General features: G+C 37.3%; 1 protein-coding gene across 9 annotated transcripts in view; it reads left to right on the top strand.

Annotated features, from left to right (window-relative positions):
• Positions 1–14,352, top strand: part of CNOT1 (CCR4-NOT transcription complex subunit 1) — a 98,130-nt gene that overhangs the window by 44,094 nt on the left and 39,684 nt on the right. For 8 of the 9 annotated variants that reach the window (XM_043981414.1, XM_043981418.1, XM_043981416.1 and 5 more), the window contains exons 13-16: positions 3,509–3,749; positions 6,176–6,295; positions 7,200–7,322; positions 7,564–7,715. In XM_043981414.1, coding sequence (XP_043837349.1) covers positions 3,509–3,749; positions 6,176–6,295; positions 7,200–7,322; positions 7,564–7,715 — 636 coding nt within the window. The remainder of the gene's footprint in view (positions 1–3,508; positions 3,750–6,175; positions 6,296–7,199; positions 7,323–7,563; positions 7,716–14,352) is intronic. The other variant, XM_043981422.1, reaches the window with a different exon arrangement.

Here is a 14,352-nt window from a genome sequence, read left to right on the forward strand (position 1 = left end):
ACTAAAGTCCTCTTTTAAGTTAAAGACGTTTTAAAACTTAGATCATCATTCCTTTTATAAAATGAATGAATGAGAAACTTAACTTTCCTTTTTCTCTCTGATGGCATTTGTTATTCACTCATATCTATGTTTAAAGCTGGTTTGGGCGGAAAAGTCTCTTCAAGCTTGTGTGTATCGTGTCCCATTTCCTCCCCATTTTCCTATACAGTTTTAAAAAAACCTATTGAGGGCCACATAAATAAAAGGTAACATATAACCTACAATTATTTTGGAAATCTTGCAGCTTTTTTTTTTCTTTTTTGTTTAAAGTAGTTCTAGGTTTTAATCACTTGGGGATGTTAACACTATTTCCCCTTTCCCCCTCCCCTTAGATAATAATTTCATTGTTGCTTTGTGGTAAAATATAGGCCTCCAGATCGAAGAAACAGATGAATATTGCAGCTTTTTCCCCGCCATAAAATTATCAATTTAAATTTGAGAACACAGTTCCTTGAAATCCTCTTTTTCCGTTTTCAGCAGAGATGCTTTGCAAAATTGAAACTATCAGGAGCAGCTAGGTGGTGCAGGGGATAGAGCACCGGCCCTGGAGTCAGGAGGACCTGAGTTCAAATCCGTCCTCAGACACTTAACAATTACTAGCTGTGTGACTCTGGGCAAGTCACTTAACCCCAATTGCCTCACCAAAAAATAAATAAATAAATAAATCTGGCCTCAGACACTTAACACTTACTAGCTGTGTGACCCTGGGCAAGTCACTTAACCTCAATTGCCTCTCTTAAAAAAAAAAAAAGAAACTATCATGGCCTATTTTACTATTTTACAGAGGAAAAAAGGTTTCATAGACTTGTATTTCTGTCTTGAAATTGTCAGGCTATTTCCTGCAGGATTTAAGCTCTGTTTTGGGTATAAAATTGCCTCTTGGCAATTAAACCTGTGAGATAAAACAGTTAAATCAAAAGATTGATCACTTTTGGTTTAATGTTTGTTTTGATTATTCTGTTTTTTTGGATTTTTGCTAACCACCCTGGTTGATTTTTATTTGTTTATTTTTTTGTGGGGCAATGAGAGGTAAGTGACTTGCCCGAGGTCACACAGCTAGGGTTAAGTGTCTGAGGTCAGATTTGAACTCAGGTCCTCCTGAATCCAGGGCCGGTGCTCTATCCACTGCGCCACCTAGCTGCCCGGCCATGGGGGTTTTAATAGATACTTTCTGTATAAATTAATCACAAATCATTGAGACTTTGTAATCATATGCTTTAGAGGTTTAGAAGAAACATAGAAGCTTATATTTTTGATTAAATTGAGTCCACTTAATTCACAAATCTCAATACCCCAAATTTGAAATGATATTTTCTTAATTATGAGGTTTTACTAAGTGTACCTGAATCTTTGTACCTTCAAAATTATGTTTCTCTGGTGTTATTTCCTGTGCTTTCTCTGCTCCCTGCCCCTGCCTAACAAATTGACACTTCCCATTACCACTCCATATGTGAGAAGCACAGGTTTATTGAATTTCAAGAAGGCTAATGTTGCTGTGGTAATTCAGTGTTACATGAAATATCAAACAATGATGTCTTTCATAGAAAATTAGAATGGATTCCGGGGTAAATTGTGGGCTTGTTTGTTCCTAAACTCAGGCCTCCAGAAGTAGAAGCACAAACTTGATTTTCTTAAGCAGCGATACATTTAAGAATTTTAAAGGGCATTAGTGCAGCTGAGCCCTTCTAATTTAGAAGTTTATCACTTGTAGCATAGAATACAAAACTTAACTTTGCCCTAATGAAGGGGTTTGCTTTCCAAATATTGTTTAAAAAAGAATGGTATCTCTGCTTATTAGGAAAACCTTTTTATATACTTAGATCATTCTCTGAACTTCATATTTGCCAATGAAAAATAACCATTAATCATCTTAGCTATGTCAAATATTTTATAAAACTTTCATTCATATTAGTGTAGATATCTAGTACTTGTTACTATAGGTACTTTAAAGAAATTTACAGTTACTTCCCAGTGATAAGATGCAGCATGTTATAAAGAGAGAGTGCTGGACTTAGAGAAAAGAAGACCTAGATTCAGATCTGGTCTCTGCTGTGTGAACTGGGCAAACCACTGAAACTGTCTAAGTCTTAGTTTCCTCTTCTGTATAATTGTGGGGAGGGGGGTCCAAATCAATGAACTCTACAGTTACTTTCACCTCTAAATCTGTGGTCCTATAATTCTCTCATGACTTGTCTTTCATTATCAGTAACTAAAGTCAAGCAAAGCAAATAACCACAATCAAGTATTCAAGAAGTGTCTGCTTTGTGTGTGTGTCCACAGGCATATATACACATCCATATATGCACATATACATATGCATGCATGCATGCATACATACATACATACATACATACATACATACATACATACATAAAATGAAACATTCCATCCTTGTAAAGTATCTTACATTCTAATGGGGGAAACCAGAAGTACATATATGTATATACAGAATAAATATTAAGATAAAAATAAACTGAAAGTATATATAAGGTAATTTGGAAGGGTGGGCATTAGTAGTTGGGGTATTGGGGAAAGGCTTCATGTATGATCATGAGGAGGAGAGTGACTCTGAGGTAGAGGTGAGGCTGGCCTTCATTCTAGACGTGGGGCATAGCCAGGGCAAATGTAGATGAAGATAACAAATGGTGTATTGGGTGTGTAAGGCCGTTGTGACTATACTGCAAAGTTCAAGAGTGGAAATGACGACATTAGCTTGGGGTTAGGGGGTGTCAGGTTTAAATAGCTGAAAAGAGGACTTAATTTTTCCCTAGAGGCCATAGGCAGCCACTGGAGTTGTTGAGCAGGGTTTGCGTGGTCAGATTTGCACTTCGTCACAATACTACGGGTGTGTAGGATGGATTGAAGTGTGAAGAGACTCAAGGCACTGAGACTAGATGGGATGCTCTTGCAAGAATGTAGCTGAGCAAAGATAACAGGATGAATCAAGATGGTAGCTCCTAGGAGTGGTGAGAAGGGGTTGGATTTGAGAAGTATCTTGGAGGTGGAGATGGCAAGACATGGGACAACAGAGACAGAGGTGTTCAATGATGTCAAAGTTAGAAACTTGGGAAGGATATTGGTCCCTTTGAAATAGGAAATTTTGGAAGAGGGAAGGGATGTGGGGGAAAGATGTTTAATTTGAGATGTCCAGTTTGAAATGCCTAATAGGTAATTTCTGACAAGATACTGAAGCTCAGGAGAAATATGGGGCTCAGAGATCTGGGGATCATTGGTATACATATGATCATTAGGCCCTCTTTCATGGGTGAAATGTTAGCATAGGTTTAACCAAAATAATTGCTTAAGAAATATGGAATTTTGCTTTCTTGTTGAATATATAAGCTTTTAAGAGAGTAATATTTTTATACCATAGAATTGGTCTGAGTAGCTGAAAAATGTAGTTTTAATTTGGAAAAATAATATTTTGTATGTGAATTCTAATATGCCATTTAACTTCTCTTTTGGTTAGGAAGAGCCTGGACTTGATTGAATCTCTCTTGCGACTGGCAGAGGTGGGGCAGTATGAGCAGGTCAAACAGCTCTTCAGCTTTCCCATCAAGCACTGTCCAGATATGTTGGTATTGGCCTTACTACAGATCAACACTTCTTGGCACACACTGCGCCATGAACTCATTTCTACCCTGATGCCAATTTTCCTTGGAAATCATCCCAACTCTGCCATTATTTTGCACTATGCCTGGCATGGGCAGGTAAGAATTCACCACTTTGCCAATCAATTTTACTTAATTACTTTTCATTCAGGAAAATTCTTATCTTTTAATTGGATTCTCCATCCATGTCCTGAAACTTTATGGTACTAAATGACTTAGGAAGACCTGCATTCAAGATATAAGACTTCTAGCTGTGTGATTCTGGTCAGGTAGACCTCTCTTTGCCTCAGTTTTGTCAGTTGAGGTTCCTACCAGCTCTAGATCTGATTTCATTTCTCTCATGATAGAATACCTTTGTTTGATAGGCAGAGCATTTTCTTGAACATTTTCTTCTGACTCATCCTTAAAAGTCCATATTTCTGTTATTTGTTGTACTTGCTTCCCAAAAGCTTGTACCTCTTTCTCCTTAAATTCCTTGTGCTAGCTCATAGCCAAATGGGGCCCACCCACAGTTCTAAGACATGTGTTGTGATTCTACCTGTTACACATGCATGCACAGTGTTAATCTTTGAGCCCATTTCTCAAAACTGGTTTGATTGAGTAGAGTATAGAAAGCATGTATCCTTTATTATTTTTCATAGTAATTACATTTTTTAAAGGAGCTAGGAAATCTTGTCACTGTTAGTCCAAGCCTTTCACGCTATATTTTTGTATGACCTTTTTACTTGGAGATATTGAAGACTGTCATAAAAGATGTTTCAAGGCACTGTCAATAATTATGTGCTCTTTAGTTTGCTTACTGCTTTATAGGCAGTGATGCTTTACCCTTAATGTCTACATTCTGGTGAATAAGAAGTACGGCATTTTTTTTTTTTGAGAGTTTTTTTTTTATTACAGTTTTGTCATTGTTTTCTCCTCATGTTCTGCTCACTTCATTCTGCATCAGTTTATATGAATCTCTACAGTTTCCTCTGAAGTTGTGCCCTTCATCATTTCTTAGAGCATATTAGTATTTCGTCATATTCATATGTCACAATTTGTTCATCCGTTCCTTGATTCACAGACTGCCCTTATTTTTCAATTCTTTGCCACCACCACCACAAAAAAAAAAATTTGCCATAAGTATTTTTGTACATACAGGTTGTTTTCTTTTGATCTCTTTGGGGGCATAGCTCTAGTAGTGGGTAGCTGGCTTAAAAGGTACACACAGTTTAATAACTTTGTGCTCAGTTCCTAAATGGCTTTCAAGAATGGATGGACTAGCTCTACCCAGAGTGCATTAATGTCCCTGTTTTCCCTTTTTGTCAATTCTGGTGGGGATGAGGTGGAACCCTCCTCAGAGTTGTTTTAATTTGCATTTTTTTTTTAATCAAAGTGATGTAGAGAATTTTTTTATATGTTTTTTGAGAGTTTGGATTTCTTCCTTTGAAAATTTACTTATAACTTCTGACCATTTATCTACTGGAGATGGGCTTTTATTCTTATACAAAGAAATCAGTTCCCTGTTATCTTAGAAATGAGACCTTTATCAGAGGGGAAAAAAATCATGTTTAGACAGGTTAACAAATTTTCAATATACATAATTAAGGTATGTTTATAATTTAAGAGCAAATTATTGAAGAGTATTAAATAATAAAGGTGCTATAATTGTGTGCTTGGGCCAGCTTTGATCAGCCTTTAATTTTTTTAAGATTGAAAAATTTTTAGGATGTATTTTTCTAGTCACTGAAGTAGAAGTTTATGATCCTGAGATTTGTGGTACTTGAGTGAATTTACCACAGGTCCCAGAGTGTTCTTTGCCTTAAAATTGCTTCTGTTTTACTATTGTGGTAGACTTCCTTTTAGTTGAATTGAAACTTCGAAGCAGAGACTCTGTTATGATTATAGAATTTGTTGTCTTAACTAGGTTCAAACAAATTTCTCATGATTCTACTAAGTTTTTTGTTTTTTACCAGAATGTTCATATATTCTGAACTCTTTCTTTCTTTCTTTCTTTCTTTCTTTCTTTCTTTCTTTCTTTCTTTCTTTCTTTCTTTCTTTCTTTCTTTCTTTCTCTCTCTCTCTCTTTTTCTTTCTCTCTCTCTTTTTCTTTCTCTCTTTCTCTCTCTCTGTCTCTCTCTTTCTCTCTCTCTCTCTTTCTTTCTCTCTTTCTCTCTCTCTCTCTCTCTCTCTCTCTCTCTCTCTCTCTCTCTCTCTCTCTCTCTCTCTCTCTCTCTCTCTCTCTCTCTCTCTCTCTCTCTCTCTCTCTTTCTTTCTTGGCAATTTGTGTTAAGTGACTTGCCCAGGGTCACACAGCTAGTAAGTGTCAAGTGTCCGAGGCCGCATTTGAACTCAGGTTCTCCTGAATCCAGGGCCAGTGCTTTATGCACTGCGCCACCTAGCTGCCCCTAATCTGAATTCTTTCTTGGGCTGAATTACCATGTGCTCATGCTTTTAACATGTAGATGATCCCTGGTAGAAATTAAAATGGAGTTGTGAGTTGTTGATACAATGGCCTTGCTCCTGTGCCTCTTCCCCTCTTTTAGGGACAGTCTCCCTCAATTCGCCAGCTTATCATGCATGCCATGGCAGAATGGTATATGCGAGGGGAGCAGTATGACCAGACCAAATTGTCTCGGATTCTTGATGTGGCCCAGGATTTGAAGGTGAGTTGAGGGCAGTACTTTGTCATTGTCTTTTTTGGTTTATTATAATACTGACATTCATTATTCAACTACAAATAATGTCTCTGGGAATAATTGACAATACAGCAAGCTTTGATCATATCAGGAGTTAGATTTTTTTCCTTGTTAGTACAGCCAGCTTGTTAATTTTGCTCAGCAGGTACCGCACACTTAGTTTTAGCAAACTTTTATTTGTTATCAGAAGGTGATGGTAGTAGTGTGCCTCTAGAAGGTCTAAAGTTTTTTAACCATTTATTGTATTCTAGCTTCTGTGGTCTTTAAGCCATCTGAAGGTTTTCAATTTTTGGTTATTTTTATGTGTGATGTTTTTGTTACTGTTTCTTTGAGGTATCTATTGCCTTTCTATGGACTTTCATTTATTTGGGATGCAGCTTTTGGTAGCATAGATGGTCTGATAGGACCAGCAGGGCCTTCTGAAAGGTAGTTATATTTGTTGCATCATTATTGCTCTCTGGGTGTTTTTATATTTCTGATGTTTTAGTTGAGCTTTTGTTAGAGTAAAGCTTGTGCAGAGATGTCTTAGATGGGATATAGATTATGGCTTCAATTTATCATTTGAGTAAAAAGTCGTTGTCTTATTCTATGCTGTCACTTAGCTGCAGGTTTTCAGGTATTTTGGAAAGCACAAGGTCAAGTTTAGTTGGAAGGTAGTGTCATGCTTTCACATTTAGAACATTAGTTCTTATTGTAAGCAAGACATAATGCTATACCACTAAATAGTACCAAACTATTTTTGTTGTTGCCAAGAAAATAGTAGCAGCATGCTTTAGACTTGTTTGTGAAAATGAGAGGGATTAGAAAGAATAAGACAGAGAGGGAAAGTTACTGTTCTTTTGACTAGTAGTCTCTAATTTTTTTTCTTTAGGCCTTGTCAATGCTGCTAAATGGTACTCCATTTGCCTTTGTTATTGACCTTGCTGCACTTGCCTCTCGTCGGGAATACCTCAAACTTGACAAATGGCTCACAGATAAAATTCGGGAGCATGGGGTAAAGCAGGATTTTTCCTTTCATTTCTGAATTTTAATTCTGGTGTTGAAAAATTGTTAAAGAAGTGATCTAGTTATGTAGCATTGAAGATGTGGAAAATGTTTTTGGTCTGATAGTTTAGTTCCTCATCCCCTGTCCCCCCCTAAAAAAACCTATTGAGCTGTAGTAGCTTAGTGCATTATCTTTTTGTCTGATAACCATTGAGATAAGATTCAAATAGATGAGACTTTCTCTTTCTCAGGAGCCCTTCATCCAGGCGTGTATGACTTTCTTAAAGAGACGGTGCCCTTCCATCTTGGGTGGCCTTGCCCCAGAGAAAGATCAGCCGAAAAGTGCTCAACTTCCTCCAGAAACACTGGCAACGATGCTGGCTTGTCTGCAAGCTTGTGCAGGGTGAGAATGTTTGTGGGAAATGTATTTGCAATGTGGGGATATAGCAGGTTGTAACAGTGGTTGTTTTTACACATCACCTAGTCCTGAGTACATTTCTTCCTTCCAGGTATGGACTTGTTAAACAATTTCTTGTAATATAGACTAAAAAGAGCAATTCAGCAAAGTTAATGACCACACTTGATGTTTTCGGTGTTCTACATCTTATGGTTATAATTAAGTATTTAACATAGTTTCTTTTTTCTTTTTTTATAGTGTGGTAATATCTATTACATTCATGTACAACACTTTGTATGGACATTCCCCAATTTTACTTACTCATTTACTTACCTATTCCTTCCTTTATTCATTTTTTTTTTTAAATTTTTTTTTTAGTGAGGCAATTGGGGTTAAGTGACTTGCCCAGTGTCACACAGCTAGTAAGTGTTAAGTGTCTGAGGCCAGATTTGAACTCAGGTACTCCTGACTCCAGGGCCAGTGCTCTATCCACTGCGCCACCTACCTGCCCCCCATTCATTTATTTTTGCGGGATAATGAGGGCTAAGTGACTTGCCCAAGGTCACATAGCTAGTAAGTGTCAAGTGTCTGAGGTTGGATTTCAACTCAGGTCTCCTGAATCCAGGGCCAGTGTTTTATCCACTGCGCCACCTACCTGCCCCATTCCCCAATTTTTTAAACTTTGTTTTTAGATATTTTCTATTACATGGTGTTTTGCTTTGAGTATTTTGGGGGTACATGGGAACTTTTGGTCTTTGGCTTCCTTGGGGTCTGTGCTCTGGGTTGAATCTCTCTGGATCAGAGTCAGGACAAGGTAGCCATATTATGCAGAATCATTGTATTACCTCCTTGCTCCACCAGCATTGTGTTGGTGTGCCTGGGATACCACAATCTTTCCAACATCAATAATAGCTTTTTTGAAAAAAACTTTGTGGAAGCAGTTTTATTATACTTAGGTGAGACCTAGCCTTTCTCTGTACTACATTTCCTTTTCTTTTAATACTTTCACAGTTTGAAGGCAAAGACTTTCTCACAAAACCTAAAGTGAATTACTGTCTTCATCTAGGATATATTCATAATTAAATAGTATTTTGACTTTTTGGGGGGCTGAACTCTGTTGTACTTTTTCTTGTTCTTGACCCACAGTACTCCATTTGCTATGTCTGCAGTTGCAGGGTCTGTTGCCCATGCCTAGAATGCAGATAGATGTTTCTCACCTCTGTCTCACGGAGTCACTTTCTTTAAGACAGCTCATTCATCACCTTTTACGTGAAGCCTTTCCTCATCCCACAGCTGCTAATGCCCTTCCTTCCAAACTACACAAAACTAAGATTCAAATTTAGGGAGTCTTCTCCAGATCTTGCTTTTTGTCTTGTCATGGTGCCTCCTAACAGGATTGATGATCATTTTGATATGTTGTGATTAGGTAGAAAGTATTTCAACTGTGGTATTTGGCCATTCATTATGCTGTTTTTTTTTAACCATATACAAAAACACTGGGGACCTGCAGTATGCTTAAGTTTGTATGAGTAGTGAGTAGTCCTAGCACATTTATTCAGCAGTTTGAACTGAACTGGAAAAGGATTCAGGAATTACCAAAATTGGCTGGAAATCCTTCATTTTAGGGACAAGTGATAGCCATTCATGTTAACTCTACATCATTACTTAAAAATGATGATGTTTTACCTCTGTTACTTTTTTCATATTTATAGATTTGCATTAAATAACTCAAATTTAGTCCCTGAAATTCAGACAGTAGCATATTAAATGGGACAGTGGATCTGGCCAAGGCAAATTCCGGATAGAAACACTAAATTTTTTAATGAGTACCTGGCATGAACGAATCCTTTAAACATATTGCATATTTACCTCTCTTCCCCATCTTCCCTTCCATCTGATCTGGTGCAACAGTGCCATCTTTTGAGCAGTGTAGGAAGTTTCCTTGCCTATTAAAGTCTTTTTCAAAACTCATAAGATAATGGACATCCATTTTTATTTTAAGGTCATAACTCATTCCAATCTTGGCAGTCTTCCTTAGGAAAGTTGATGAAATAGGAGAGTTGGAAAGTACCTCAGTGACCATCTAGTCAAACCCATATATGAAAAAATTATTTTACTCTAACATGCCTGACAAATGGTTCCCATCTGCTTGAAGACTTAAAAATGAGAAGCCTACCACTCTGCTAGGCAGCCAGTTCCATTCTTGGACTGCTCTAACTGTTTGAAAGTTTTTCCTGGCATCGAGCTTATATTTCTTTTCTTACAGTGTCCAACTATCATTAGTTTATATAAGTCTTCTGGGGCAACTAGGTGGCACAGTGGATTGAGCACCAGCCCTGAAGTTGGGAGGACCCAAGTTCAAATCTCACTTCAGACACTTACTAGCTGTGTGACCCTGGGCAAGTCATTTAACCCCAGTTGCTTTAAAAAAACAACCAGGGCCACACCCAGTCATCCTGATGTAAATCTTGCCATTGGACCCAGATGACTCTGGAGGAGGGAATGGCACTAGTGAGCAATTCACTGTAACTCATGACATCACCCTGATGTCATGGTCATTTTTGAGAATGAAGTAACAATATGAGTCTCCTCAGTTTCTCAGAAATCATCACTTTTCTCATTTCTTATTGTATTTCACCACATTTATATGCTGTCACTTCTTCAGCTGTTCTTTAATTGATGGGCATTGACCCCCACATCAGTTTCTAATTCTTTGCCACCACAAGAAAAAATCTATAAATACTTTCAAACAATTGATATAAAGTTTGTCTTGTTTAGGACTGCGCCCTCCATTAACATTTCTTCTAATTCCCCATTGTCCCCTTTCCCCTCCTATTTCCATGTTGAGTGGAATTATTTCTGTACCTAACTCTGTGTTTTTTATCTTCTTCCTTCTTTTGACCAGTTCAGATGAGAGTGAAGTTCAGGTGTCAGCCATACTACTTTCTTTTTGTTTATATAGACTTATGCACCTCAGTTATGAGTTAATTTCCCACAAGTTCCCTCCCCACTTCTTCCCATTATATTCTTTTTTTTTTTTTTTTTGCTTTTAATATCAAGACATAACAAAGCCACTCTTGGGCCTTCTGTCTAATTATACTACCACTATGACCCCCTAATGATAATAGGTTTCAGAGGAGACATATGTCATCTCCTCCTATTAGAATATAAGCAGTTTATTCTTGTTTAGTTGCTCATGACTGTTAATTCTTGTTTCCCTTTTTAGTTTTTCTCCTTACTCCTCTATTTGCTCATCATAGTTTTTGTTTTTTAGTTCTGGTCTTTTCACCAAGAATGCTTGGGAGTCCTTTTTCATTAAAGGTCCCTTTTTTTTCTTCTATAGGATTTTGTACTCAGTGTTTCTTGGTAAGTTATTCTTGGCTATCGGCTTATATATCCTTTGCCTTCTGGGATATTGTCTTCCTAGCTCTCCACTCCTTTCCAGTGATGGCTGCTAAATCGTTTGTGATCCTGACTGTTGCTCCTTGGTGCTTGACTTTATTTCTGGCTGCTTGCAGTATTTTTTGGCGGGGTAGGGTGGGGTGGGGCCCTGGAAACTCTGGATTTTGGCTATGATATTCCTGGAAGTTTTGATTTTTAGTGTTTCGAGCAGGTGACTGATGAATGCATTCTGTTTCTAGTTTGCCCTTTAAATCTAAGAGATCTGGCTTTCTTTTATGATTTCTTGAAATAGGATGTGTAGGCCCTTTTTTTGTTCATGGCTTTTCAGGTAGTCTGATTTTAAATGCTCTCTCCTTGATCTGTTTCCCAGGTCAGTTATTTTGCTATGAGATACGTGACATTTTCTTGTATATTTAAGTCTTTTGACTTTGCTTAATATTTCTTATTGTCATTAGCTTCTATTTGGTCCATCCTAATTTTCAAGGAGTTTGTCGATTGGGCCAGATTTTGTGACTCTTGTCCCTTTCTAATTCTTACTTCTATAGCTCTCCTTTCTCTTCCAGTTTTTTCCCCCTCTAGTACTCGCACTTCATTTATATAAACATTTAAAAATTGTATTTTAGTTCTTGCTTTGTCTCTTCCAGGAATTCTAGTTGAATTTGTGCCCAAGCTTTGTTTTTATTTTGAGGCTTTGCTTGTGGGTGTTTTGGACTCATTCTCTTCTTTTGGGTTTGTCTTGAGTGTCTCTCTTTGTGGTAATAGCTTTTTATGGTGAGATTCTTTTTTTGTTTGCTTGTTTTTCCAGCCTGATTCCTGACTTCTGACTTTGTTTGAGCCAGGTTTTGCACACTTTTGGAGGGAATGTTTGGGTTGGTCTTGCTGCTGTAGGTTCAGAATGACTGAGTTGCAGACACCCTTTTGTTTTGGGATTCCCACACTTCAGAATGGAGTAGAAGCTGGAGCGTGTGGGCACTCGGGCGCTCACACAAAGACACACACCCCTACACCCCCTCCTCCCCATTTCAGTGAGCCCATGGCTGTGGCTGGCTTCTGGACTTGCTTGGCACAAACAGCTAAGAGCCTGGATTGCTCTTTGTCCAGGAGTGCCATGTGTGAGCTCAAACCCCTCCTTATCCTGCATCTGTGACCTTTAATGGAGAGCTAAGTTGCCCGGTGGTAGCCATTCCCACCATGTGCACTTATATGTGGGGCTACCTGCCCCAGTGCTGCTTGCTCCCATGCTCAGGTCCTGGCCAGTGATACTGGCTCACTGTGACTTGTTCTTGGATTTCCCCATCAAGATGAGGCCTGGTGCATTTATAGATCTCTCTAGAGGGCTTTGTGGAGGGAGGCTTGTTCTATATTTTCTTACTTCTTGGACATCTTGGCTCTAACACCTTTTAAAAAATGTTTAGGGGCTCTTTTATTTTATTATGATTATTTCTTTTTATGATTAACATTGTATTTGGAAACAAAAGCATCCCAAAAGTCCTCCATGTAGTTTTAATAGTCCTTAATGCTATTTAGGGTATTTAAGCTAATAAAGCTTAAAACATCAGTAAATCTTTTGGGTTCCCATTGTAACGCCCCCCCCCCCCCCCCTTAATCTTTCCTCTCCAGGGATCTACCATCTTTTATAACTAAGAATTGAAAAGAGAAAAAAAAAGCAAAATTGGGCAAACTCCCCAGGGCGTTCAACCACAGCTAACAGTCCCAATTCTCCAGAGAAGGAAGGGCTTTGTATTTTCCTCAGTTATAATAACGTGCTCTTCACTTCATTTTTATTCATCTTATCATTTATCTTGTTACCTGAACTATTTATCTTGAATGAATTAGCTTTTGGAGATTCAGATAGTTAATAACAGCTAGACTGAATCACGGGTATTTGAATTTGTTATTTTAGTCATATAACAGTTATCATGCCTTTTTTCATTATAGATATTAAGTTATTTAGGCCCTACAGAAAGTCAAGCCTAAATTTATAGTATTTATAATTACTTGAATGGAATCTTGTTTCTTCACGTGTTGTCCGAGATCTTTTTAGGAGTGGTTGAAAAAATTAAGATCAACTGAATTTAGATAAGGGTATTGAGAGGGGATTCTAGCAAATAAGAGAAGTTATTGAGATCACATGTAGCCTACAAAGTAATCAGCAATGAATGGACCTCGAAGAAAAATTAAAAATTGAGATGAAGGACATTTAATATGTCAGAAGTAATTAACATAACAATGAAAGGACAAGAGAGAACAAATAAGTTACTAATTTGTATAGGAGTTGATGAAGCAGAGCAGCATTTTTATCTTCTTTTGGTTTTGCAATACTTGAATAGGTATCTATTCTATGGCTTATGTTATTAAGGCTTAGAAGAAAAACAAATGCACAAAATATATGAGTTTTGTATTTGTTTGAGGAAAGTAAAAAAGTTCTTATAGCCTAAGAGACTTCAATAACCTGTTGTTTCTGCAGTCCATTTCTTTGATTTCAGTGAAAAGTAAGTCTGGTAGTGGGAAGTTTCTTGTCTCATTAGACGTTAATCTGTCATAATATTAAGCTGAAGGATGAGATAATTTATGAAGTAGTTGTAGACTTTTACATTTATGGGCCCAACAGGATTTTGTTCCTCTCAAAATAAGTAGAGATTTTTGTTGGCTGAAATCTGCTGTGTCATTATTATGTATTTCTCTTCTTACTTAGCATTGCAAATTGGTTCTAAAACAGTTGTGATCTTGGACTTATGTATATTTTATGGAAAATAGCTTGGTGTGGTTTTTTGTTTTGTTTTTACTCATTGTTTGGTTCATAGTTTCCTTCAATTATTATTCTCTTTACCATTTGACTCAATAGCTGATTTATGTGCCATCCCTGTTTTGTAAGGAAAAAACTTTTAAAATCCTTTGAATAATTTCCAACACCTTCAGTGTATCTTACCTCATTCCTTTCCCTTTAAACATCTAAAATTCAGCTTTTTCATTGCCATAATTTAAAACACTGTCATAAAACCAACAATCTCATTGTTACTTTAACTAAAAGTTTGCCAGTTATTATTCCCATGTTTTCCATTAACCAATGTTTTGACCACATATCGCTTTAGAAAAAACATGGGCTTTGTATATGTATTTGAAGGCCTCATTTTTATTTCTTTGTTTAGTCTCATTCTAAATAACTAGTTAATTTTCTCCTATGCACTTTCCTTTGAATCTCCTCCCTCTTGATATGCATTGTTTTTAGTTCAAAGGTATA

This window comes from Dromiciops gliroides, chromosome 2 (assembly GCF_019393635.1).
Source record: "Dromiciops gliroides isolate mDroGli1 chromosome 2, mDroGli1.pri, whole genome shotgun sequence".
NCBI classification, from domain to species: Eukaryota; Metazoa; Chordata; class Mammalia; order Microbiotheria; family Microbiotheriidae; genus Dromiciops; species Dromiciops gliroides.